This window comes from Eublepharis macularius, chromosome 11, assembly GCF_028583425.1.
Source record: "Eublepharis macularius isolate TG4126 chromosome 11, MPM_Emac_v1.0, whole genome shotgun sequence".
Taxonomy (NCBI): domain Eukaryota; kingdom Metazoa; phylum Chordata; class Lepidosauria; order Squamata; family Eublepharidae; genus Eublepharis; species Eublepharis macularius.
In genome coordinates, this window is record NC_072800.1 from 13,835,733 (window position 1) to 13,861,702 (window position 25,970).

Below are 25,970 nucleotides of genomic sequence, written 5' to 3' on the forward strand. Positions count from 1 at the left end.
ACAGTTTTCTTTTTCAGTGGTTTAATGTCACACACACAGGAAGTCAGCCCTGTTCTTCTTCATTTAAATAACAATCAGGGCTTTTTTTCAGCTGGAACGCGGCGGAACAGAGTTCCAGAACCGCTTGAAAATGGTCACATGGCCGGTGGCCCCGCCCCCTGATCTCCAGACAGAGGGGAGTTGAGATTGCCCTCCACGCCGCCAAGAGGTGCCGAGGGCAATCTCAACTCCCCTCTGTCTGGAGATCAGGGGGCGGGGCCACCGGCCATGTGACCATTTTCTCAGTGTGCCCCCCACACTGAGTTCCACCACCTCTTTTCCCAGAAAAAAAGCCCCGGTAACAATAGTATAGTTTTAAAAAGACAAGACAAAGTTGGGGCACGAAGGAGACAGAGGCAGCTGGTGCCCGTTGTATCTGGTGGGGCAGAGGATGGCCAGCCACAGACGATGGTAAGGAGAGCAAACTAGGTCTGGTTTTGTATGGTGATTCCTGGATTTGTGCAATACTACAAAAAAAATTAAAGGTAGCAGTCCTTTTACACTTAACCTAATTCTTTTACACTTAACTTGCTTTGCCCACCCAAAGCAGACTCTCCTATTGCAACTGTATTTGTAACAACAGTAGAGATACCCAATACATGCCCCCGCCTTTCCTAAAACCCACTACTGAACACACAAGATGAGAACAGCAGGATGTATGAGACAAAGAAGGATATGTGCTCTCAATATAATCCATAGGCTTGCAGGGTCCCTGCAGATGGCAAGCAATCTCCCTACAACAATCCCCACCAGCCATGGCTTTTGTACGTTCAGCTCCCATGTTTCTTTGCAAAGCCTTTTTTGGTGGTCAAACTGCACCTCTCCTTCGTTTCTCACCAGCAGAAAAAGATGGTTGGGTCCAACCATGTATGTTGATATTTCAAGAAAGTCGATTCCCACCTCGTCATGGTGATAGCAAGTGGAACCAATTATCTAGAGGGCATGAGCTCTGCCTCTCCAGAAGTCTTGAAGCAGAAGCTGTTGGAAGAAATGTCATGTGCCTCAGAACTTCCACTCAAAGGTCACTGTAACTGGGTCTACACTACAGGATTGTTCTCTCCAAGTTAGTTGATACACCAGGGAAACGCAGTTTGGGCTTGACTCATCTTACAAGTACAAAGCAACATGGTGTCTTACAAATGTAAATGACTCAAACTTGGGAGCACAAAGAGATACCAGCCCCCAACTCAGAATATAGAGTTTTACTGACTTGCAAGGGAGAGGACAAAGGGAGACTATATATTCCCCGGCCATGAGGAAGAGGAAATAGTGGCTCTTAGCCATTTTGTCTCAAGACATAAAGAACTATGCCTTTATCTAGAGACTCCATCTTGACCACATGTTGAGGGACAATGGGAGCAGTCCTAACTCTGAGAGCAGAGGGAATTATGGGCTTTTAAATTACTGCATTTTCAAGAATTACTATCCTATCCTAATTAAACATTGTTTAGGATAAGCACCCAGTGTACGTACGAGGATTGTGTGTTTTCACCTTTTCTTTGTATCCTTGCTCAGCCTGATGTTTGAACATCCCATATGCACTCTTTTTATTTGTTGAATATATTTCCTTTTATTTTTAATACTGTAGTTTGAACTCTGTGAGCCACAATTTGCCCCAGCTGATCATGTTTATCCAGAGAGAGGAGACTCAAAGAAGGGAGGGAGGGCGGGCCACAGTTAAACCCCTTAAGCCTCTAGTATACAAATGAAGACACTCGTCCCCTGGACTAGCTAGGCACGGAGAGCAGCAAAATGCCCAAACAAAGCCTCTAAAGGCATTAGGAGAAATCACATTGCTCTGGTGGGAATTCCTTTGATACAGTCTGTGGTGGTAGCAGCTATTTAGGGGTGCAGCGAAAGGGGGGCACGCTGGATGGCGATTCAGGCCATCGTCATATGGCCATAAATATAGCACCAAGCTAGCGCCATCTCCCACTGAATGCTCACCTTATTCCGGTTCTGTTGCGATTTCGCCATTCTCCCCAAATCACGCTTTGTGACTCTTTATGTCGTCCTTATCTGCTTCCATGTGAATGCCCTGGATCGACTGTGAACGCTTTGCAACGATAAAGCACTCACTTCCATGATCATCTGTCCCACCTAACGTTGATTCTCCCACCCTACATTCCCAGAAGCCCCAGCGTGACCCGCAATTAAGCCTCAAAGTATTTTTTTTAAAAGGTAAGCCTTATAGAGCTATCGCGATATTCTGCCATGCAAGAACAACTGAAGCAGTTTACACCGAATGAGTACACTGACATTTCCTCTAAAATTTTAGTGCCAAGTAGCTGTGGATTCGCTGCCTGTCTTGCCCCCCTTTTAAATATATATATCAATGTTGACCCAGCACAACATTGGTATGAAGTGCGATATAGTGCAAATATGCAAAAAAAAAATTAATTAAAGGAGGGGTGGGATTTTTTTGGCCCCGTTTCTGGAGGCACTTTGACTGCCCGTCAAATTGCGCTTTTCCCTGTTAATGTGACCCACTGGAAGCGCAAGCAGTCGTCAAAAGATGGGAGAATCCGTTCTCATAACAATAACAGAGGAAACGATTTCTGGCGCAAAACTGACGAAATAAGGGTGTGTGTGTGTGATGACGGCCTCAGTTAGATGAGCATTGGAGAAGAGGCTGTTTGCGAGGGCCCTTTCTTCTCAAGCTGAAACGCTTTTTCTTGAGGTTACTCAAGCTTTGGATTTCCTGCCTTGAACGGAGCTGGACTCAATAGCCTATAAGTCTTATTCCAATTCTGGGACTGAAGAAATAATTAAAACTGGCTGGAAGTTTCAAAACAGTAATAAAGAGACTGTGTCACTTTGTAAGATGCTGGTGGGTCATTGATGCAGCAAGTAAAAAAACCCTAGTGCATACAAAGATAAATATTTTTATTACACATATATTGCTATCTATTTAAATATGTTATCAGGTAGAATATAAGATTTTCTCTATCACTTTCCTTTCACACAGTTTCGATTCTTGAGCATTTTTTGCCTGCCGTCCACAAACATCTCTTCTGTATTCCATTGGCTTTTGAGACTCATCATTGAATCAATGGATGAAGCTCACATTCAAATTTTAATTCTTTCTTTCACCTTCTTATTAAAAGAGTTTTGAGGTTCAGTGGGTGTAACAAGCTGTGACAAGGGGCCCAGATGTGGAAATTTAGTTGGCTGCCCTTGCTTAACCATGTGCCTACAAGGATAAGAGAAAAAGTGTAAATAATGTGAAATAAAATTTCAAGCTCAAGGTTATTGCTACTGAATTGGCTGCACTGTCACTTGTTGATCAAAACCACCTTACAGTTATAGGCATCCATCTTGGCACTGGCTTATGGCCCCCTACACACACTCCCACAAAGGCCTGAGAGCTGTTTCTCTGTGGTGTGATGTAGCATCAATGTAACATGCAGCACTGGAACCAGAGCGGGAGGGCCAGTGTCAGATAGTGGAAACCCATGCCCAGAAGTGGAAACTTTGCCAGCCCTTGCATGGGCCCAAGCTGATATTTCCAGGGCAAGTCCTTCTTAAATGCAGCAATGGCTATGGTTGCCATCCTCCAGGTTGCCTTCCTCCAAGCAGGGCCTGGAGATTTCCCAGAATTACAACGGATCTCCAGGTGACAGAGATCAATTCCCCTGGAGAATATGGCTGCCTTGGAGGGTGGACTCTATGGCATCATACTCAGCTGAGGCCCCTCCCTTCCCCAAACCCCACCCTCCCCAGGCTCCACTCCACAATCTCCAGATATTTCCCAATCCACAGTTGGCAACCCTCGCACTGAGCCACACATGGTGCCCTTGTGGTATGCCAGAGAGAGCGCTGCCAGGTCCCCACATTCATCTGGTGTAGACCTCTGTCCTTTTTTTAGGTCTCTTATTGAGCCTTAGGTTCGCTTATTTATTACTAGCTTGATACATGTGCTTTGCTATGGTATTCAATTACTTTAAATCCAGTTATAATACTTATAGGTGTGTAACTTTTTTTTTTTGAGTCAGCAACCCTAGTGAACTTTTAGGGGAAGGCTGGGAGGTGCATTTTTCCTCATTCAGTGACTCCCAATAGCAACTGCAGACTGTTTAGAATGTTGGGGGTAAGGACCAATCAGGCCACATAAGCAAATGACATCTGTTTTCCAACTGCTGGGGGTGGGGGTGGGCATGAGGTATGGAATGTTGTGAGCCCCAATCAGCCTGCATATGCAAATGACCTTGAAAGGCTGGCCCAATCAGGGAAGAGTGGTCAAGCTGGCAGTGGGTGGGGCGCAAGCAGGCAGCAGCCTGCCAGCCACACAGGGAAGCTATATCCCTTTAGGAAAACACATTTTACTCCTTTTTACCCCTTTAGGGGGTGAATTTCTTAAAATCTCTTATTAGTGGGTGTTTACATGATGAAAGGAATGTTCTCCCCATATTTCATGTTTCTAGATCCAGGGGTTTGGGCAGGGCATTGATGAGTCAGTCAGGAGGACACTTGGGTTTATATGTATAGAAGATTTATTGCCAGAGGCCAGCTGGAATTGACAGAGGCTTGGGACTGGTGTTGGCTGGCATCCTTCTGTGGGTCATCAGCGTGGATTTTTCTCAAGAAAAACCTGAAGAGGATTTTGAGAGGCTTTCATGTTGCTGCTAGTTATAATGGCATAGATACTTAGGAGCTTACAATTAATGTCAGGTGAGAGAAAAAGATGGTAGGAAGTGATATGAGGATTTAAAATTTGAATTTAAGTGGATGTGAAAGGGGAGGAGTTGACCTGTGACCTGGATATGACATCACAGGGTGTGACATCACACACACCCTGAGCTCTATTCCCAAACTCTGTCCTCTGCAGGCATTACTCCCAAATCTCTAGGAATTTCCGAAGCTGGAGTTGGCAACCATAATTCCATGGCCTTCCCTTTCTGAAGCTGAGGATTTCAAAAAAAGTTTATTATATGGCTGAGTTGGTGTGCGTGGGAGAACAGAGCTGGATTAAGGCATGCTGAGGTACTAAGCTATGTCAAACATAAGAGGCCCCATAGCATTATTTTAAAAATGAGCATTGTTCTAGCATTGAAATTTAGTATTTTTTTTTATTTAGAGACACATCATAATTTAGAAACATCATAATCTGAGGCCCTAGCCTCGAGTATAAATCTGGAGGGACAGGGGAGTCCCTTGTTCAAAGAAAAATAATCAGACATTTCCACTGGGAATATCCAGTTCCATAAAATGGAAATTTTCAGGCTTTGATCCACTGAAAGACATGCCTGTGACCTGTGGAAATCCACACAGCAAACCACTTTATTGACACCAATAGGATGTAACTCTTTGTGGATCAGGGCCTCTGTGTTTTAGAATTCTTTTCCCTCATCGTATTTGAAAAGGATATGCAAAATGTCGAAGGGAAATAAAAAGGAATTCGTTTTTTAAAAAAGGGGGGTTGGCAAAGAATCTTAAGAGCTTCACAGTGGAATTCGATTCTTGGTGCCTCCCCCCCGCCCTGGCTCCCAAATGTCATGCTTATTATTTAATTGTTCTTTAATGAAATAACCATAATTAGGATTTTCCTTCGAATGTATCTGAGCAAATTAAGTAACGTGCCTCACACTTACCCATGCATTCGTGAAATTGTGGATGGCGATGTTGGTGGAAGATTAGAATTTGCTGGTTGGGTAGCTGACCAGTGAACCTTGCCGGTGTATCCAGAGGTGTTGAGAGCGCTGAGGGGAAAAGTTAAAGGGAGAAGCGGAGGAGAGGAATTGATTAAATGGGCACAGGCTTGAAATAATGACTTCCTGATAGTGGTAATTAAGGCCAAGATGCTGGAGACTGTTGCTGCTTATCGGGGAAGAGTCAAGTGAAGCTGTGGGATGGAAACGTATAAAGCTGGGTGCAGACAGGAAACAGGTGATTTCTTCCGTGCCAATTGTTACAGCTCAACTGATTTTCCTTGGGCAAGCTGAAAGTGGGGACACATATGCTTGCTTTTTAAAATATCAAAATATTTGGGAGACGTTTACATATTTTACATTAGATATGGCATCCACATTTCCCAGAGTAAGAGCCACGCGGTTAAGCGATTCCACGATGTAAGCTGCGAAAATGGAACCCAAGCGTCTAAGAAAATCTGAAAACAAATTGTTTTTGCATCTGAAAGTTGAAATTCAGAACAAGAAGGCCTATCTTGTAATAGATGCCTCCGTTCCAGCTCAGAGCAAGCCATGTATGGCCCTTTTCACACTACTTACTGGCTTCCGAAACACCACGAAATGTAGTGCAAAAAACGCGGAAGATAGCGCCTTCTTGCAAGAGTTTTCTTTTTCTGTCTCTTTTTCTCATGGTTACCCTATTCTTCCTACAAGGATATCTGGGCCAGTGTGGTGTAGTGGTCAGAATCTTGGAAGAGGATCTGGGAGACCCATGTTTGAATCTGCACTCTGCTATGGAAGCTTGCCAGATGTTCTGAGGCTGGTCACATATTCTCAGCCTAACTCACCGCACAGTGGAGACAGATCAAGATGGGTAGCCATGTTCATCTGTCTAGCGGTAGAAGAGAGCAAGAAGTCAATAGCATCTATAAGACTAACAAAATTTGTGGTAGGGTATAAGCTTTCGCGAGACACAGCTCACGTCTTCGTTTTAATCCTCACAACACCCCTGTGAGATAGGCTAGGCTGGTTCATGGTTCAGTGGGGATTTGACCTCTCATGTTGGAGTCTCACATTGATGTTTGTGCTGTGGACCTACACACACTTTGGGGGAGGTGATTTCTAGCCGTTGCTAGGAGGAGGAACAGATATCAATGCTTGCGGAATGAAGGCTACGTTTACTTGTATGTAAAAGGCTGTCTTAAAATAATTGGCGCAGTGGCCTCACTTATAAGACAACTTTTGTCAAGTCAGGTGGAACCAACGACCCAGCCCAAAGAATGGAAGATGAGGATCCACGGCATGAAATTCCATTATACCTCGCAATCTATCCAGCGATATTGGAAATTAGTGCACATCTAATAACTGTGTAAGGACGGGGACATCTGAATTCTCATTACACACTGCAAAGAATTTTTATTTGTCAAATGGCCTGACCTTTAGCGTATGCAAACCTAGATCCGCTGCTGTCAATAACTGTTGTCACTGGCCACTTTCTTTTCAGAAAGGAGATGAGAAAAGATTTGCATCTACTTGCTAAGATGGCAGCAGGATTGGAGTCCGGTGGCACCTTTGAGACCAACAGACTGGCTGAATCCACACACCCACGGAGCATCCCGGCGTTGCGCTAAATGTTCGCTAAACACCCGGAAGTGTAGCGTCTTTCTAGCGCGATTTCTGAATCGCGCTAGAATCGCGATTTCTGAATCGCGCTAGAAAGATGCTACACTTCTGGGTGTTTAGCGAACATTTAGCGCAATGCCGGGACGCTCCGCGGGTGTGTGGATTCAGCCACTGTTCCTGCTCAGAAGCTGTAACCCAAAAAACCTGCTCACTGCCCCTCGTCATACATCTCTGACTTCTTCCTCCACCAGCAGCAGTATTCAGTGGTTGATTACGTCTTACTGAGTTCATGTACAGGAAGAGTGCCAATCAGAAATTGCTCAGCAGCACTATGCCTGACCTGCTGCCCCCTCTAAGCCTCTGAGCAAGCTGGTATCCAGTTGGCTTGACTCAATAAAAGAAACCACATCCTCCAGTTTGCAGGATCTGAGCAAGTCTGTTAATGACAGGACATTTTGGAGGCCTTTCATTCATAGGGTTGACTTGGGTCGGAGGCGACCTGGCGGCACATCACACACATCTACCCACTGAAAACTTGCCTGGTGATTCCATATTGCAAAGAAAATATAAAAGTATTGTTTTAATATTTGAATAGGTGGCCTGAACATTTTCTTAATAAGTAATTGCCATGGGCTGCATAGAGCATCAGTTAGCATGTAGAACTAGAATTTGGGAGATCCAGATTCAAATCCCCAGTCTGCCAGGAAGCTCAATTGGTGACCTTGGAGCATTCTCTCATCCTAATCTACCTCACAGGGCTATTGTGAGGATAAAATGGGGGAAGAGGGAACCCGATATGCCACCCTAAACACCTTGGAAAGAAAGCAGGATAAAAATGTCCTAGATAGAGACATATGCCTGAGGCTGAACCCCTTGTTACAAAGATTGTGTCTGGGGGCCAAGCTACAAGTGATGAATGACACTTGCCTGGCAAGTGAACAGAATAACATGTATTCCTCCCTGTTCACTTGCCATTCACTTGTGCACATGAACAGGCAAGTGAACAGGGAGGAATACACATGAGTCTGTTCACTTGCCAGGCAAGTGTCATTCATCACTTGTAGCTTGGCCCTGGGTCTGACTTGACATATGCCAAAAGCACACTTCAGATTCCTGACTACAAACTCAGATGTGCAGGGGCTGATTTGGATTAGGAATGCAGTGTGTGCAAAGAGGTTGCTTACACCTTCGTCTTCCACAGTTCTTCAAACTTGCAATGACCCCACAGAGGTGACATTTTCCCCACTGGAGAAACCACTGTGCACCCCATCAGTGCACACCGAGCCCCAACTGGAACAAATAGTACCCTGAGGTGGTTTCATGTTGGGAAAAATGGTACCTGCGGGTGGGGGAGGGGGGAGCCAGAAGCTCCATCCCCTCAAGTGCCCTGGTCCCAAGGCATCTGACGAAGAGAGCTGTGGCTCTTGAAAGCTTATGCTACAGTATAGTTGGTTAGTCTTAAAGGTGCTCCCGGATTCTTTACTATCTTGATCCCAATGTGAATCAGCTCCCTGCATACTATGGAATGAATAGCCAGCCGGGAATTTACAGCAAGAGATATCTGATGGAACATCTTTGTGGCAGACAACCCAACACATTTGCAATTCATAGTTAGACACTGAAATCGTCAGTAATCCCAAGACGCTTATTCAGCTCAGAAGCCAGGAGGGTGGACTCTGGGTCCAGGGGGAATTCGTTGGGGTTTCCGGGCCTAAACGGCCAAGCTCTGCAAGAAACTGCAATACTCAAGCATGTGAGTACACCAGGGCTTTTTCAGGGAAAAGACGTGGAGGAACTCAGGACTGCACAATGATGTCACTTTGGGTCAGCTGGAACAAGGGGGGAGTTTTTAAAAGTTTAAATCATCCTCTGCGAAAATGTTCACATGGCCGGTGGCCCCGCCCCCTGATCTCCAGACAGAGGGGAGTTTAGCTTGCCCTCTGCGCCACTCCCCTCTGTCTGGAGATCATGGGGCGGGGCCCCCAGCCATGTGACCATTTTCAAGAGGTGCCGGAACTCCGTTCCACTGCGTTCCAGCTGAAAAAAGCCCTGGTATAAACTCTACATGTATGAGCCAGCATGGTGTAGTGTTGTACTAGGAATGGGAAGACCTGGTTGTGAATCTCCCCTCTGCCATGGAAGCTTGCTGGGTGACCTTGGATCATTCAGTCTCTCTCTCAGCCTTCCCTACCTCATAGGGTTTTGGCGACGATAAAATAGAGGAGGGGAGAATGATGTTGCACACTCCTTTGGGTCTCCGTTGGGGATCAGCCCTGTGTCTCCCTCTTCTCTTTCATCCGGCACATCTGAGAATTCTCCACATGCTCAGATTTCCTCCAACCAGGGTTTTTTTCCAGTGGGAACGCAGTGGAACAGAGTTCCAGAACCTCTTGAAAATGGTCACATGGCTGGTGGCCCCGCCCCCTGATCTCCAGACAGAGGAGAGTTTAGATTGGAGGGCCATCTAAACCCCCCTCTGTCTGGAGATCAGGGGGCGGGGCCACCAGCCATGTGACCATTTTCTCCAAGGGCAATCCACTCCCACCACCTCTTTTCCCAGAAAAAAGCCCCGCCTCCAACGGACAGCGGCCAATTTCTCAGCATCACAGCACCCACTGAGATTCTCTAGACATCACAAGGGTGAGAGGGAGACACAGGGCTGTTGTTTTGGGCAATCCCAGAGGTTCCACCGATCCTCTGGACAGAAAGCAAGTGACATGCAACTGGACTGAGGATCCCCGATGGCATGAAACGTACAGCTTACCTAGAGCAACTGTGAGCACATAGTGCCAAGATCTGTCAGCCAGAGTTACAGGAATGCTCGCAGTGGAGAGGGGTGATTTATGCAGAGGCCTTGACATCTCATGGAGCATTTTGCACAGCCCTTCCCCCACCCTTCCTCCCCGTGAACGTTCCACAGGAAATCCCCGTCAGCAGGGCCCCCATTTTTTCCCCATTTACTCTTAGAACACCTGCAGAATGAAAGAGTTTCTGAAGGGCTGTAACCTCCGGGCGGCACTGGTGGGGAGGGGAGATCATTAAAGACTAAAGTCTGAAGGGTTCAGGAGGGGAGGAGACAGCGAAGAAGACACAACAGGAGCAAGAAGTGCTGCTGCAGATCCAAACGTAGACGCTGGGGGAGAAAGTTTCGCCCTGCTCGTGTGTCATTGTCAGCTTTTCAAAGAGATGTGTATGCCCTTGTGTCGATCGACAGCGCAGAACGAACGGCACTGTTGTTTATGGCCAAATCCTGCTTCCTGTAGAATTCTCAGGGATTGGAGGAGGGTTCTCCTCCAGCAATATACAACGGCAGGTGGGCAGCGGGGTGTGTTTCAGGGCGCACTCTCTGTGCACGAGAGAAAAATAATGCCCGTGGAGGTAGGGCCATATTGCCATATGAACTGAACCTAAATCACGCCACTTACTCCTCTCTCAGGAGCCCAGCAGTGGATGCGTTGCCTCGCCAACGCAGGTGCAGCACGGGTCTTTTGAAGGCGGACCGTTTGGGAAACCACTGTGCCGCTTTTTAGGCAATTCTGTGACCGTGCAGAGGAGGATGGGGGGCTCCTGAACCTCCACAGGGGTCACTTTTCTTGGCTTCAACATGGGACCCGACCCAAATCTCGCTCTTCTGTACAGTTATGACTGGGGGCCAAGCTACAAGTGACGCATGACGCATGAACGGCAAGTGAACGGACTCGTGTATTCCTCCCTGTTCACTTGCGCTCCACTTGAGCTCCACTTGATCATTACGTGAATGCACAAGCGAACAGGGAGGAATACACGTGAGTCTATTCACTTGCCGTTCAAGTGTCGTTCGTCACTACAGATTTGATCAGATCTAAAACAAACTTGCTGTCTAGCAAAAAATCAGATTGGCAATTGATCTTGTTCATGTTATACTTAAAAAGTACATAGATGTACAAGTGCTAGAGAATAACTGCCCTAATAATTTTCAGGTCCTACTTCTCAAAGGTGATCATTTTAGAAGTATACTCCGTGTTAACGTATAGATCCCTCCTCGGGGCTTATCACCCCAGAAAGGCGAGTGTATCTGGGATCTTCTGTCTGACACGATGGACAGGCGAACGTCTCGATGCTTAAAAGTAAGTTCCACTGATTTCAGTGAGACTTACTCTAAAGCTTCGGGGCATGGCATGTGAGTATATAAAACAAACAAACGGACAAACTCTGACTCGGACGCTTTTCAGGTCCATACTAATTAAATCCTTAAAAAGTTACTGAGAAGGCCATTTTAAACCCATGGGGGGAGAAGTTAATGCAAATATAATTTGAAAAAATGAAATGAAACATCAGTGATATCAAGATGCTCTTTTCTTCCTTTGGGGGGGGGAGGAGCTGTAGCTCAGTGGAAAGAGCCTCTGCCTTGCATGCAGAAGTTCCCAGGTTCAATCCCCAGCATTGCCTGTCAAAAAGGACCAGGAAGTAAGTGATGTGAAAGTCCTCTGCCAGAGACCTGGGTGGAGAATACTGACTTCGATGGACCGAGGGTCTGATTCAGTATAAGACGGCTTCTCGTGTGCTCACACGTGTGTCTCTGCTCAGTATCACTGCTGCTGGGGACCAATCTTTTTGTGAAGTGGACCACAAGCCAAGAATGTCTTGTGATAAGGTCACACTGGACTATACAAACCGGCCCCAGTGCCTTGCAACGGCTTTGCATTTTATCTGTTGAACTGGGGAACAGAGATCTGTGCACCTGAGGAGAGTCAGGTAACTGAGCTGGCTGGGCTTGCCTGCTCCGAAACAAATGTACCCAGGGGTCATTTCGTAGAAAAAGAGCTGCAGGAACTCATTAGCATAACTCATTAGCATATGCCACGCCCCTTGCCATCACCAGAAGTGTGTCATTAGCATAACTGATTTGCAAGTAAGTTATAATTGATTTGCATATGCCACACCCCCTGACCTCACCTATCCTGGCTGTTTTGGACCCAATCCTGGTCATTCAGTGCTGAAATTGGGCCCAAAATGGCAAAAAGGGGCTGAAAATGGCTGAAAAGGGGCCCAAAATGGTTAGAATTGGGCTGCTGCTGAGCGGGAATGTGATCCACCACCCATCAGAGGCCCAATCCTGGCCGTTTCGGGACCAATCCTGGCTGTTTTAGGACCAATCCTGGCCACTTTGGGCCCAATCCAGGCCAAAACGGGTCCAAAATGACCAAAAATCAGGTGGGCAGGGTCACTTGACATGTGACCTCTTTGGAGAACTACCGGAACTGCGTTCCTGCACGTTCGCCCTCGAAATGAGCCCTGAATGTACCACACATCTCTGCAGTCTATGATATATCTGCTGGGTGTGTCCCTGTTGCCATGTTTGGCCATCAGCTATCTACAAAACAGCTGAAATCAGTCGTGGCAAGAACAGAACAAAATAGTTTCAAGTTCCAGAGAACTTGAGAGAGACAGACTTACGGCGACTCCAAAGGGTTCTAAACTCAAGAGACATTCCGAGGTGGTTTGCCATTGCCTACCTCTGCATAGCAATCCTAGACTTCCTTGGATACCCCCCAGCCCAAGACTGACCACGGCCAACCCAGCTTAGCTTCCAAGATCAGAGAAAGTGGTGCTACCTTGACCATCCGGGTCAGGAGTACATTTCTTTTTATTTATGGGTCTTTCTCCCAGGAAAGGGTTCTTAGGATTTCAGCCTTAGTAAATTATAACAAAAATGACTGAGTCTTAACAGCATTGCAGACTAACAGATTTTGTTGTGGCATTAATTTTATGCCACATTAATCTGTTAATGTGCTGTTTGACTTTCAGTTACTTTACTTGAAAAAGTACATTTCACCCTGAAGAAAGATAAACTTTTGGGGACAGGTCCTTGAGACCATTGTCTGAAAAGCAGATGCAGTCCTGCTGTGGTTTGCAAATGGGCTACCTTCAGAGCACCCTTTCCAAAATGACACCTGCTGGGAACGATCTACTCCCAAACTCTTGAGCTTTGCAGGGAGGATTTGGTGACACAAAGAATAAAGCTTTAGCGTGTTCAGAGGACATCTAGTGGTCAAACACCATAACTACATGTTACTACGGAGATGCATCACTTACAGGGGTGAAAATTCAAAACTAGTCCCATGAATTTTTCTATGCCGTTAATTTTATAACTCTCCAGACATTACAGATATGACTCATGCAGAAACACATTGGATCGAAGGTGGGTAAATCTTATTCTTACAGACTCAACAAGAAATGTTTTTTTGGCTGTACGAGTCGATGCTTCCACAATCCATTGGGAGGGAAAGAGTATGTTTGCTAAACATCCAAATAAATCAGTAATAATCATGAAATCCTCCTGTCTATTTTAATGGGTATCAAGCTGCAATTTCTCCCAGCATTATTATGAGAGAATTATGAATCTTTCACATACTTCACAAGCAGTAAACTATCGAGCCCTCAGGTGCTTTGACTACACATAGGGTTGCCAGGCCCCCTCAATCTCCCGGTGGGAGATTGGGACCTGGCTCTTACCTGGGGAGGGGGGAGTGCGCGCATGCTTCGCGCGTGCGCTCCTCCAAGCGTGATGATGTCACTTTGAAGTGATGTCATCACACAGCCCCCCTGGCTTGCGCCGTTGGGGGCTGCTGCGGAGTGCGGGAACGCTCCTGCACTTCGCAGCAGCCCAAAACAGGGCCAATCCACACCAAAATGGGCGCGGATTGCTCCCGCGCTCCTCAGGGGCCCCAATCCAGGCCCAAACAGGCATCCTGGCAGCGGCTGTGCGCGGGGGCGCGCATGGAAGGTGCGTGCCCCCCTCCGCTGGCCAGGTAAATAGAGGCAGGAGTGGGAAGGAGGGGTGGGGGTGGGGGCGGGGGATCCCCCGCCCCCACCGGGGATCTGGCAGCCCTAACTACACACTAAACCTGTGCAGTGCCATCCTAAACACTCAGAATCCTAATTAGTTCTATTCAAAGGGGTTTACTCTCAGGAAAGCGTTCTTAGGATTGCACTGTAGCTGTTTGCAGTCTGAGGAATAAGAGTTCAGTCCGGCAAAGGGTTAGGTGTACCCAGGGGTCATTTTGTAGAAAAAGAGCTGGAAGAACTTATTAGCATAACTCATCAGCATATGCCACGGCCCTTGCCATCACTGGACATGTGTCATTAGCATAAGTGATTTGCATATGCCACACCCCCTGACATCAACTATCCTGGCCATTCAGGGCTGAAATTGGGCCCAAAATGGCAAAAAGGGGCTGCAAATAGCCGAAAAGGGGCCCAAAACGGTCAGGATCAGGCTGCTGCCGAGTGGGAGAGTGATCCACCACCCGTCAGAGGCCCGATACGGGCCATTTTGTCCCCAATCCACGCCGAAATTGGCCCAAATGGCTGAGAGTCAGGTGGGCAGGGCCATCTGACATGGGACCTCTTTGGGGAACTGCCGGAACTGCGTTCCTGCGCATTCCCCCATGAAATGAGCCCTGGGTGTACCTAAAAGCAGAAGTATATAATTTATTAGTCTAGAGAATCACATTGTGCTAAGTCTTGCCCGACAGAGCCCTTTCCAACAGCTGAGAATTATGGGTGAGGAGATCATCACATATTTGAATGACCTCCTGTATCAAATACTTGTACAAAGAAAATTAGCACATAACTGGGAAGCCCTCTACTCTAGCTTTCTTAGTGGCATGCTCATTTTCTAAGTACAAGGTGTTTTGTGTATATCAAGAGGTATTCCAACAGATGTCCCCCTTTGCGTGCCCAATCTGGAGAGGTACGGCTCACCATTTTATTAAAATTAAAGTGCTCAATTCAATGTATCTCATCAAAATCAAAGGGAATGAAGCTAGCAGACCCTTAACTTCTCATAGGCTACCCATTGAGTTAATAGCTGAGTCCATGTCTGAAGAACATGTGGTCTCGCCTGTCTACATACAACATCTTTATCTTGCCATTTCTCCAACAAGCTCGGGGCAGCATACATGGATTTCCCCTTTACCTGCTATTCCTCACAACAACCCTGTGAGGTAGGTGAGATTGAGAGGGATAGGGTGATGGCTTGAGGTCACCCAGCAAACTCCATGGCGGTGTAGGGATTTGAACCTGTGTCTCCCAGATCCTAGTCTGACACTCTAACCATTGCACCATACTGGCTGTCTCTCGAATTGTTACACCACCTGGCAGCATGACGTAGAAGGAAACTCCTACATTTTCTATGGCAAAAACTCAAACAGCAGTGACTATGTAAGCAAAGAAAAAGAAAATTACTTACTAAGACGATTTCACGTAGCAAGGCTTTACGGTACGAACTTTGCCATGCATAATTAAGTCAACATTCGCATTGTCAACATCGTCAAAATTCTCCGCACCAATATGGCCTCTGTTTGGAAGAGAGTGGGGAGCAAACGGCAAAGATATATTATTTATCATACAGCTGGCCAAGGCCGCTGAAGCCAGCTCAAAACTTTTCGTTATTTATTTAAAAGGGGTGCAAGAAGATACACAGGGACAAACTGCCCGATGTGTCCCAAGGTGAAAAGAAAGCCAGGTGTCGCTTGCAGAAGAACACGGCTGGAAACACTGTACCAGATATGCAAAGCGAACAGATTTGGGAAAGCTGAAAAGAATATGAGACAGGTGGAGTTCCCAGACCCCTGGGAGACTTTTACATTTCGCCCTCGAAAAGTGTGACAAGTTAAATCAGGTCTGAAAAACTTGTAAGTGACCAAGTTAAATGCCACCTCCCAGCCAGGTAATGCAGCATGCTGGGTGCTTTAATGCCCCCCCCCAGCTTTCCCTCAGTATTCAGGATAAAGCTATTCCACAATAGGAAAGTACATCAGATAGATGTGAACAATGCAGCATAACTTCATTTGCTGCAATTTCCATATTGGAGGAAATGAGGCAGTGCAGGCAATGGAAATGAATTCAGCCTTGCATAAGCTTCCACGCTGAATGCAACCTGCATGTTGTAGTTTGCCAGGTAGATAACAACCACTGTGGGGATGAAGGGCTGATGTCAGGAAAACAGCATGGTGTAGAGAACCATTTCCTCTTCACTGTAGACCAGGGCCTTTTCCAGACGGCCCCCTGTCTCGCGAAACATCGCGCATCGTCGCGCGTCGTCGCGCAGAAAACACGAAATATCGCGTTTTCTCGCGCGAGTTTTGCGCGACGTCGCGCAAAACTCGTGCGAGAAAACGCAGTATTTCGCGTTTTCTGCGCAACAACACGCGAAGACGCACGACGTTTCGCGAGGCGGGGGGCCGTCTGGAAATGGCCCAGATCTGAACTCCAGCCCTTTGTCTGGCTGCCATTTACACACACACACAATCACAGGAGATCCGATTGTGGGTTTCCCAATGTCATGTCTATTTTGGTTCTAAGTTATGACATTTCCCACCTATTGGGTGGGCTTGAGAACAATAAACAGTCTCAGTTGTCTGGCTCTCTCTGTTTCTCAGGTTGCCCACTTCACCCAACTGAACCTGAGCATGATAAAGATCCCTCATGGATCACAGTGAAAGGTCTTTCATTCAGGGATATAAACTTATTATAGGGAAACTTCTATTAAAATGGATGTCGAGGGATAAAAGTTTCCTTTCTACCACGTGTACACACACTGGGTGTAAGACGAGTCTATTGGATTGGACTAAAGATCCCTCAAATCAGGATTCTAGATCCAGTGTGGGTGTGGTGGGAGGGGTCAGTTATAAGCTTCTGGGAAGCTCACACAGGGCCAAGCTACAAGTGACGAATGACACTTGAACAGCAAGTGAACAGGCTCATGTGTATTCCTCCCTGTTCACTTGCACTCCATTTGATTGCGTGATCGAGTGGAGTGCAAGTGGGGCACAAGTGAACAAGGAGGAATACATGCAAGTCTGTTCACTTGCTGTTCAAGTGTCATTCGTCACTTGTAGCTTGGCTCACAGAGGGCATGAAATAGCACACCCTCCTCCACTTTTTATCCTATCATCAAGCGTTTAGAGGCACATTTAGCAATCGTCCATCAGTCTATCCTCCATGGATCTGTCCAGTCTTAAACCATTTACATTAGTGGTCATCAACTGTACATCTGGCAGTACGCTCAGTAAGAGAATTATCTTGTTTTCTGAAGAAGTACAGTCTTTTGAACATCCAATTGCCAATCAATTTCATTGTTCTAGTAATTACAAGCCACCCATTCTTTCTATACGATTCATGATTTTTAAAAAACATTACCATTACCCCCCGCCCCCCTTAGTAGTCTTTTTCCCCCCCTAAGGGCCAAGCTACAAGTGATGAATGACACTTGAACGGCAAGTGAACAGACTCATGTGTATTCCTCCCTGTTCACGTAGTGATCGAGTGGAGTGCAAGTGGAGCGCAAGTGAACAGGGAGGAATACACGTGAGTCTGTTCACTTGCCGTTCAAGTGTCATTCATACATGATCGAGTGGAGGGCAAGTGGAGCGCAAGTGAACAGGGAGGAATACACGTGAGTCTGTTCACTTGCCGTTCAAGTGTCATTTGTCACTTGTAGCTTGGCCCTACGTGATCGAGTGGAGGGCAAGTGGAGCGCAAGTGAACAGGGAGGAATACACGTGAGTCTGTTCACTTGCCGTTCAAGTGTCATTCATCACTTGTAGCTTGGCCCTACATGATCAAGTGGAGGGCAAGTGGAGCGCAAGTGAACAGGGAGGAATACACGTGAGTCTGTTCACTTGCCGTTCAAGTGTCATTCATCACTTGTAGCTTGGCCCTACATGATCGAGTGGAGGGCAAGTGGAGCGCAAGTGAACAGGGAGGAATACACGTGAGTCTGTTCACTTGCCGTTCAAGTGTCATTCATCACTTGTAGCTTGGCTCTAAGCTAAAAATCTGAGAGAGGGTGTTCCAGTCCTGTGAGCTCTTTTCAGGATGTTTCCTGATTAAGACGAACATAATAATGGAAAATTTTTACTTACGTATACAAAGGGATTTGCTCAGTTCGAGAACTTGGGCTGACGCTGTTTGAGAGAAAGCACACATCAGCTTACTGAAATCATTTTCTATAAATACAAAAATTGATATCTGGTATGATATGCACATTTTAATCCAGAAACAGGGAGAATAGCAAGAGTCACAAAAATGTTGGAAGGAATGCAGGTAAAAGGTTTGCTATGGCTCTGATAGTTTGCTGAGATGACTGCAGCATGGATCTGGGTGATTTCTCTCACTTTGCCCTCCCCCAATATGCCTCCAGTGCTGTTCTGGGGGAGCAGCAGCACTTGGAGACATGATTTGGGGGGCACAGCAGGCTACAGAAAATGGGAGGAGATTGGAAAGTTGGTGTCCATTAATGCAGCTTCGTTGTGCCAAAACAAGCGGGGAATCCGTGAGAATCACAGAGCGGGGGGGACTCTATTCTCCCTGCCCCACTGTTCCTACCTCCCCAGCTCACCCCAGATTCCCTGCAGTGGTGGCTCCCCCTGCCAGCACCCTTCCTGCTTCGTCACAGCACTGGCTACCTCCCCTGGCCTGACCCCCTCCAGCCTGCCCACCTCCTCCATCCCAGGGGATGGTGGGGCACCCTCCTTACCTGTCTCCGGCAGTGAGATAGGCAGCCCTGCCAGGCCCAACAGTGAGGGAGGCAGTCCCATTGGACCCAGTAGCAACTTGCCTGCCCACTCACAGCTTTGTTTATGGAGGAAGAGATAAGAGAGTTGTTTGGTAAACCGGGGCAGGTGGGCGGGGGGTGATGCCAATCCATAGGTTTCAGTATCCACTGATGGTGTCATTATTGAATTTTATAATATTGCAACAAATTAGACTCACAAATTAATTGGCTTGTGGGGTACAGTGAAGGATCTTGTCTGAAATCTGTCCCAGAGGCCTCCGGCAACCTAGAATAATGATCGTGATGCTTTTTAGGGGTGTAACGCTATTGCCATTATTATCATTATCATCATCATCATCATCGTTGTTGTTGTTGTTGGTATTGTTAACTGGTTCCAAAATACTTTTCAGTTCACAAAAGTGCTTTGCAAGTACACAGATCACGAAATGCTGTCCTGGAGCCCCTGGTTGGGCTATTAAACATAGCAGGTGAGAGAGGCTCGACTTAGTGAGTTGCACTTCTGCAGGCTTGGCCTAAATTAGAGAGTCAAATGGTCACACCAGGCTTATTCTGTGATGCAACCAGCCAAGGTGAGTACACTTTATGGACAGGGCAGAGGGTAACACATGTCCTAACGTCATCTATGCTAGTTAAGGTCCTTTGGGGGGGGGGGGACTGAGTGAGGTGAAGAGAGAAGGAATGGGGGCACGGAACAAAAGGACCTCATTTGGGAACTACAACTGCCACATTTGTCATGGGACAAGGTGTCTAGCTGCACAGATGAGAGATGTTCAGTAGATGCAACTTCTTTTACCAAAGTGCAGCACGATACTTTCAACAATAGTTAGGAATTCCTATTGTACAATGCTACATATGCAACTGCCTTAGCAGGCCATTGATCCATCTAACCTCGGGTTGCCGGCCCTGTAGCTGGCAATCCTGGGAGCTCTAGGGGACAGGGTCTGGGGAGGGGGTAGAGTTGAGGATGCTGTGACATCCCAGAAGAGAAGCCACAGCTCCCGTGATGCTCAAGAACCCCCCACCCCACCCCAATCTCTATATACCATAGAGATTTGACAAAATCCCTTAAGCATCATGGACAATATGATGTTATCCCCCCATTTTTTCTCATGCGGCTCAATTGAGTGAGTGTGGGCAATGGAGGGTTGGGACCAGAGTTTGTCTGCTATGGGTGGGCAAATGGTAAACCCAATCTAACTCCATCAGGACTGGGAACAGGATTTTCAGCCCTGCTTCTTGGGATATGTTTAACAGGACATACTAGGGACCAGAGCCTTTTTTCTGGGAAAAGAGGGGGTGGAACTCGGTGGTGGAACTCAGGACCGCACAATGACGTCACTTTGGGTCAGCTGGAACAAGGGGGGAGTTTTTTAAAGTTTAAACTGCCCTTGGTGAAAATGGTCACATGGTTGGTGGCCCCGCCCCCTGATCTCCAGACAGAGGGGAGCTTAGATCGCCCTCTGCATTTTCAAGAGGTGCCGGAACTCCGTTCCACCGTATTCCAGCTGAAAAAAAGCCCTGCTAGGGACTAAGGCCAAGCCTGCACTCTACCATTCAGCTGTGACAGTATAAAGAAACTAGACAAAGGGGTCTGTGCACAAAGTTCACTGACTTGGCTTATTTCTGGTGCTGCTTCGTATCGCTTTAGTTTAAAACACTGGGACACACAATCAGTCATGGCTTCTAGAGTTGGATCTATCTGGGGCTTGGGTAGTAACATTCTGTCCCAAGGAACGTCTTCATATCCGCTATTTCATTAATTAAAAATAAAAGAGAGAAAGAGATTTCACAGGCAATCATCATAGATGGGGTACAGACTCGGGTGAGATCCAGCCAGCTTTTAAATTGAATCTTGCCTAAATCCCCTCCCTACTACAGTGCCTCTCCCACATGGCTTTTGTATCTGCTGTTTCCATGATTCTCAGCATAGCCTTTTTAGGTGGCCAAAGAGTACCCCTCTGTCCTTTTTTACAAAAAAACTGGCTGGATCCAACTCTATTTCTATAGCATTACACTGAGTAAAATCAGATTTTTCTGCACATATGAGCAAGATTTTGTAATGCCGTACCAAAAGTGCTATAACATTCAACTGGCTCTATCAGAAAGTGATAAATAAATCATTATGTAGGCCCCAGAAACCTAATTAAAGGATTCTATGTTTGGGCTGTTAGCAGAGTCTATCATTTGGCATAGGAAGCGTGATTATAGGTGGCTGTGAGCTTGTTCTGCTGGCTGGTGTGTGTGCAGGAGTGAAAATAACGAAGGCATACACTTGTTTTATATTTAGAAAGGAAATAAGTGTTCTTTATTGTAGGAACTCCATACTCTGATACGAAAGGAGGAGAGACAGATCCTAACTATCTATCTAGTCTAAGGATGGGCATGAATGGCAGAGCAAGGCCTGCATCCATGCTGCCAAGATGGAGGGAGGAGAAGGAGAGAGGTGTTGCCTGGAGCAAAGCCAGGAAGAGAAGGAGAAGGAAGAAGTCAGGAGGAGGAAATCCTGAGAATAGCAATCTGCATATTAAAGGACAGTCAGAGAAGTAAACAGAGTGCCCTGACCGCTCTATCTTTCTAACTCTTTGGTTTGTCCCCCTTTGAAACCTGAGGAGAGAGACCGCGCTGGATTCTCCTCTTCCAACAGAAAGAAGCCTGGTTAATTCTCTGTGCTGAGCAACTGAGGCAACAGAGCTTCCTTCAGGAAAACGTGATAAGTAGAAGTACCAAGAAGCAAAAAAACCTATCCCCAACCTATGCGCCTACTCCATAAGATAGGCGAATGTTTATGCTAAGAGACAAGGAATCTGTGAGTTTCTTTTTACGTACTGCCACACATTAAACAAGGCAAACCACTGTGGCAGCCGTAAATGTGGACCCAACATCCCATAGCAGGGAAAGCATCACCAACATTATGCTTGACGGTGCCACGGCACACCTGCCACTAAACTTGGCCAATGTTCTCCTCGCCCATAATACTAACTAAAAGACCATTATTGTCACAGATGTGTGAGTATGTGGAGAAGGATTCGGCAAGATCCTTCTCAGTAAGGGCTGGCCCACCTTTGGGCAGGGGGAAAGGACAGGCTTCACCTTCCCCATGACAGTGGCTGAATCCACATGTCCCAGCATAGCGGTAAACTATCAGAATTATAGCATCTTCCTGGCGCGATTTCTGACGTCTCAGTGCTTGTTAATTGTAGTGCTTGTGTAAGTCTCAAATCAAGTCCAATTTACTATTGGACTATTTAAATAAGATTGTATTCGATAAGATTGCATTAGTTTCAATTCAATTTCCATTGGAGTGTTTGTATAATCTTTTATTATGCACTTTCTATTTTCACATTTTTTAAAAAATAAAATCTTTTTAAAAATTAAAAAAAGAGGGGCAGGACTCTAATCGGGAGAACTGGGTTTGATTCCCCACTCCTCCGCTGGGTGTAGAGTTGCCAGGCTCCAGGTGGTAGCTCCCGGAATTACAACGGCTCTCCAGGTCACAGACATCAATTACCCTGGAGAAAATGGCTGCTTTGGAGGGTGGACTCTATGGCATTATACTCCAACTAAGTCCCTCCCCTCCCCAAACTCCACCATTCCATGGCTCCACCCCACAAATCTCCAGGAATTTCCCAACACAGATCTGGCAACCCTGGCTGGGTGACCTTCGGTCAGTCACAGCTCTCTCAAAGCTCTCTCAGCTCCACCCACCTCACAGGGTGATTGTCATGAGGGACAATAATAGCACACTTCGTAGACCGCTCTGTGTGGGTGTTAAGTTATCCTGAAGGGCAGTATATAAATCGAATGTTGTTGTTGTTATTATTATTTCCGGTCCCTGGTAATGGCTGTAATTCCAAACCAAACCACTTACTATACATATAGTTCAGATTCAGCAACCTTTATTGGCATTACATCCATGTTAACAAAAACACTTGACGCAACCAGAACTCAATACACAATTCGCCTCATAGATGCAAGATACAAAAATTTAGCTACAGTTTCGATATCTTTTTGGTAGCCAATAGGAAGATAACTTTACATTTATCAGATATACATATAGTTGATTCTCTATTTTAGAGGCTAGTCTAAACAAAACACAGGTCACAGGGATATTTCCATTTTTATGTGATGTATTTTTTAGAAGACAAAGAGCATTTGGTGCACCGAGTTGGTAGCTTGCCATCTCAAGAATCCAACTCAAGAATTCTGTGATAATTTTACATGATATTTTTATCTGATGGCATTCTGAATGTTTATATTTTGCACAGTGAACAAGGCTTTTGGTATCTTCCTCCACAGAGTTCTGATTCCAAACCTTCTGAGAGAATGGCACTTCCTTAAGTGACGTCATCACACCCATTGGTTGGCGTGCTCCTCCATGGGAGCATGCTCACCGACAGGCACAGTGGCATCACTTCTGGGTAAGTGTTGGGCAAGTGCCACGTAAGTGCCAGGCCCTACCACTCTCACCGGGAGGGTAAGGGGACCAGGCAACCCTTTTTATATCCTGCCTTTTCACCCAAGGGGGACTCAAAGTGGCTTACCATCATTCTCCCTCTCTTCCATTTTGTCCTCACAGCAACCCTGTGAGGTAGGTTAGGTTGAGAGTATATGACTGGCCCAAGGTGACCCAGCAAGCTTCCATGGGTAGGGTGAGGGTTTGAATTTATAAGCTCAGGGCCTTTGCTACAAGCGACGAATTACACTTGAATGGCAAGTGAACAGGGAGGAATACACGTGAGTCTGTTCACTTGCCATTCAAGTGTCATTTGCAGGGCTTTTTTCTGGGAAAAGAGGTGGTGGAACTCAGTGGGTTGCCAGCACAGGGGGAAGCTCTTGCTGGGAGGTAGTACCCCGGGTACCACATGCATGTGTGCAAAGTGCGCGCATGCTCCCAGGACCGCACAGTGACGTCACTGGGTCAGCTGGAAGTTTTTTAAAGTTTAAATCGGCCTTGGCAAAAATGGTCACATGGCTGGTGGCCCCGCCCCCTGCTCTCCAGACAGAGGGGAGTTTAGATTGCCCTCCGCGCAACAGCATGGAGGGCAATCTAAACTCCCCTCTGTCTGGAGAGCAGGGGGCGGGGCCACCAGCCATGTGACCATTTTCAAGAGGTGCCGGAACGCCATTCCATCACGTTCCTGCTGAAAAAAAACCCTGGTCATTCGTCACTTATAGCTTGGCCCTCAGATTATCAGTTGCCACTGGAGGTGCCCCCCTCCCCCAATCTTACTGTGGAAAGGCCATGAGGCTTCTACAGCTCAGCAATCTCTCTCAGGTACATCTTGTGCCTCAAGTTCTGATGGTGGCAGAGCCATCTTACGATTCTGCTATGCTAATGGTCCCCTAAAGCTAACGTCAGGTTACTCTAGCTTAGTTTTCCCAGAAGAGAAACTGAAATGAAAGAAATGAGCATTGAATAGTAAAAAAACACCTCACCAGGGAACAGAATAACAACAACAACATTCGATTTATATACCGCCCTTCAGGACAACTTAATGCCCACTCAGAGCGGTTTACAAAGTATGTTATTATTATCCCCACAACAAAACACCCCGTGAGGTGGGTGGGGCTGAGAGAGTTCCGGAGAGCCGTGACTAGCCCAAGGTCACCCAGCTGGCTTCAAGTGGAGGAGTGGGGAATCAAACCCGGCTCTCCTTATTAGAGTCCTGCCGCTCTTAACCACTACACCAAACTGGCTCTCAACACTACCAGAGCTTATGGCGACTCAGCCAACACCAACCAGTCACAGAACAGCACTATAAGGGCATCATCTGTGTGTTGTTCTCTGATTAGTGGCTGTCTGCAGAATTGTTGTGGTGTTGCCTCGTTCTATTATTATGTTCATTTCAAACTGAGAGCCAGTGTAGTGTCGTGGCTAGAGTGACAAACTAGGCTTTTGTCAATCCAGGTTCAATTCTCCACTCTGCTAGAAACAGACCTTTGTGTCGCCGAGGTATACATATACTTCCGGGCTTTCTCATCTTGGCAGGCTTCAGAGGAAGGATCACTTGACTGCATGAGAAAACACAGTAGAAGGAGCACTTAGTAGAATTACTTTTCAAATCAAGTGGTGAAGCCTACAAAAGAGAATGTCAATCAATACGTTGGGTCTTTAAGCTGTCCAAGATCCTTTCCTGTTTTTTTTCCAAACTGTATCACTTCAAAAGCACATTTATAGGATCCCCATCTCTTTCCTTTCCTGGCCTTGATCCTATACCTTTAACATAAGACTGGCACTGAGATACAAACAGTGCGGTCCTATGCAGAATGACACCATTCTAAGGGCCAAGCTACAAGTGACGAATGACACTTGAACGGCAAGTGAACAGACTTGCGTGTATTCCTGTTCACTTGCGCTCCACTTGTGCTCCATAGTGATCAAGTGGAGCACAAGTGGAGTGCAAGTGAACAGGGAGGAATACACGCGAGTCTGTTCACTTGCCGTTCAAGTGTCATTCGTCACTGTGATCAAGTGGAGCGCAAGTGGAGTGCAAGTGAAGAGGGAGGAATACACGTAAGTCTGTTCACTTGCCGTTCAAGTGTCATTCGTCACTTGTAGCTTGGCTCTAAGTCCTGTGACTTCAATGGACTTAGGAAGGTCTAACTCAGGCTAGGATTTCACTGTAACAGTGCAAGCCCTATGAACCGTTACAACAGCCTAGACTGGAGTAATAGCATAGGATTACATTGGAAGCAAAGATTTTCTATCTCCATGCCAAGAGAATCTCCAGCTGAAAAATACAGATGTGCGAAGAGAAAGAGACAGGAATTGGACCAGCAAAAAAGGGGCAGCTTTGTGCATTTACAAAGGGTTTCTCTAGCCCTGTACATGTTATAGTGAATGTGTGCACATCTGTTTGGAAGAAAGACCCAATATATATTTGCTTTCAAAATAAAGCCAGGGTCCTGAGTAAACACAGAATTTAAATGGCATGTTCAATTGGGTACGTGTTGAAGGTTATTATAGAATTATTCAATGCATGTACAAAGAAAAATGTGTACACTGTATATAGGCTGCATGCTAGCTGTTCCTTCCATCTGTTCACTTTAACAGATGTAAGGGCTTCAATGCTACTGCTAATAATGAATGCATTCAGTGCTATTTTGTGCCTTAATTG

The 25,970-nt window shown here is 46.4% G+C and overlaps 1 protein-coding gene across 1 annotated transcript in view; it reads right to left on the reverse strand.

Annotated features, from left to right (window-relative positions):
- Positions 1 to 3,108: 3,108 nt before the first annotated feature.
- SPATA48 (spermatogenesis associated 48) overlaps positions 3,109 to 25,970 on the reverse strand; it is a 34,043-nt gene continuing 11,181 nt past the window's right edge. The window contains exons 3-9 of the mRNA XM_054990840.1: positions 24,791 to 24,864; positions 20,465 to 20,600; positions 19,050 to 19,117; positions 18,200 to 18,241; positions 15,523 to 15,630; positions 5,631 to 5,738; positions 3,109 to 3,232 (exon numbers count right to left, since the gene is read on the reverse strand). Coding sequence (XP_054846815.1) covers positions 3,109 to 3,232; positions 5,631 to 5,738; positions 15,523 to 15,630; positions 18,200 to 18,241; positions 19,050 to 19,117; positions 20,465 to 20,600; positions 24,791 to 24,864 — 660 coding nt within the window. The remainder of the gene's footprint in view (positions 3,233 to 5,630; positions 5,739 to 15,522; positions 15,631 to 18,199; positions 18,242 to 19,049; positions 19,118 to 20,464; positions 20,601 to 24,790; positions 24,865 to 25,970) is intronic.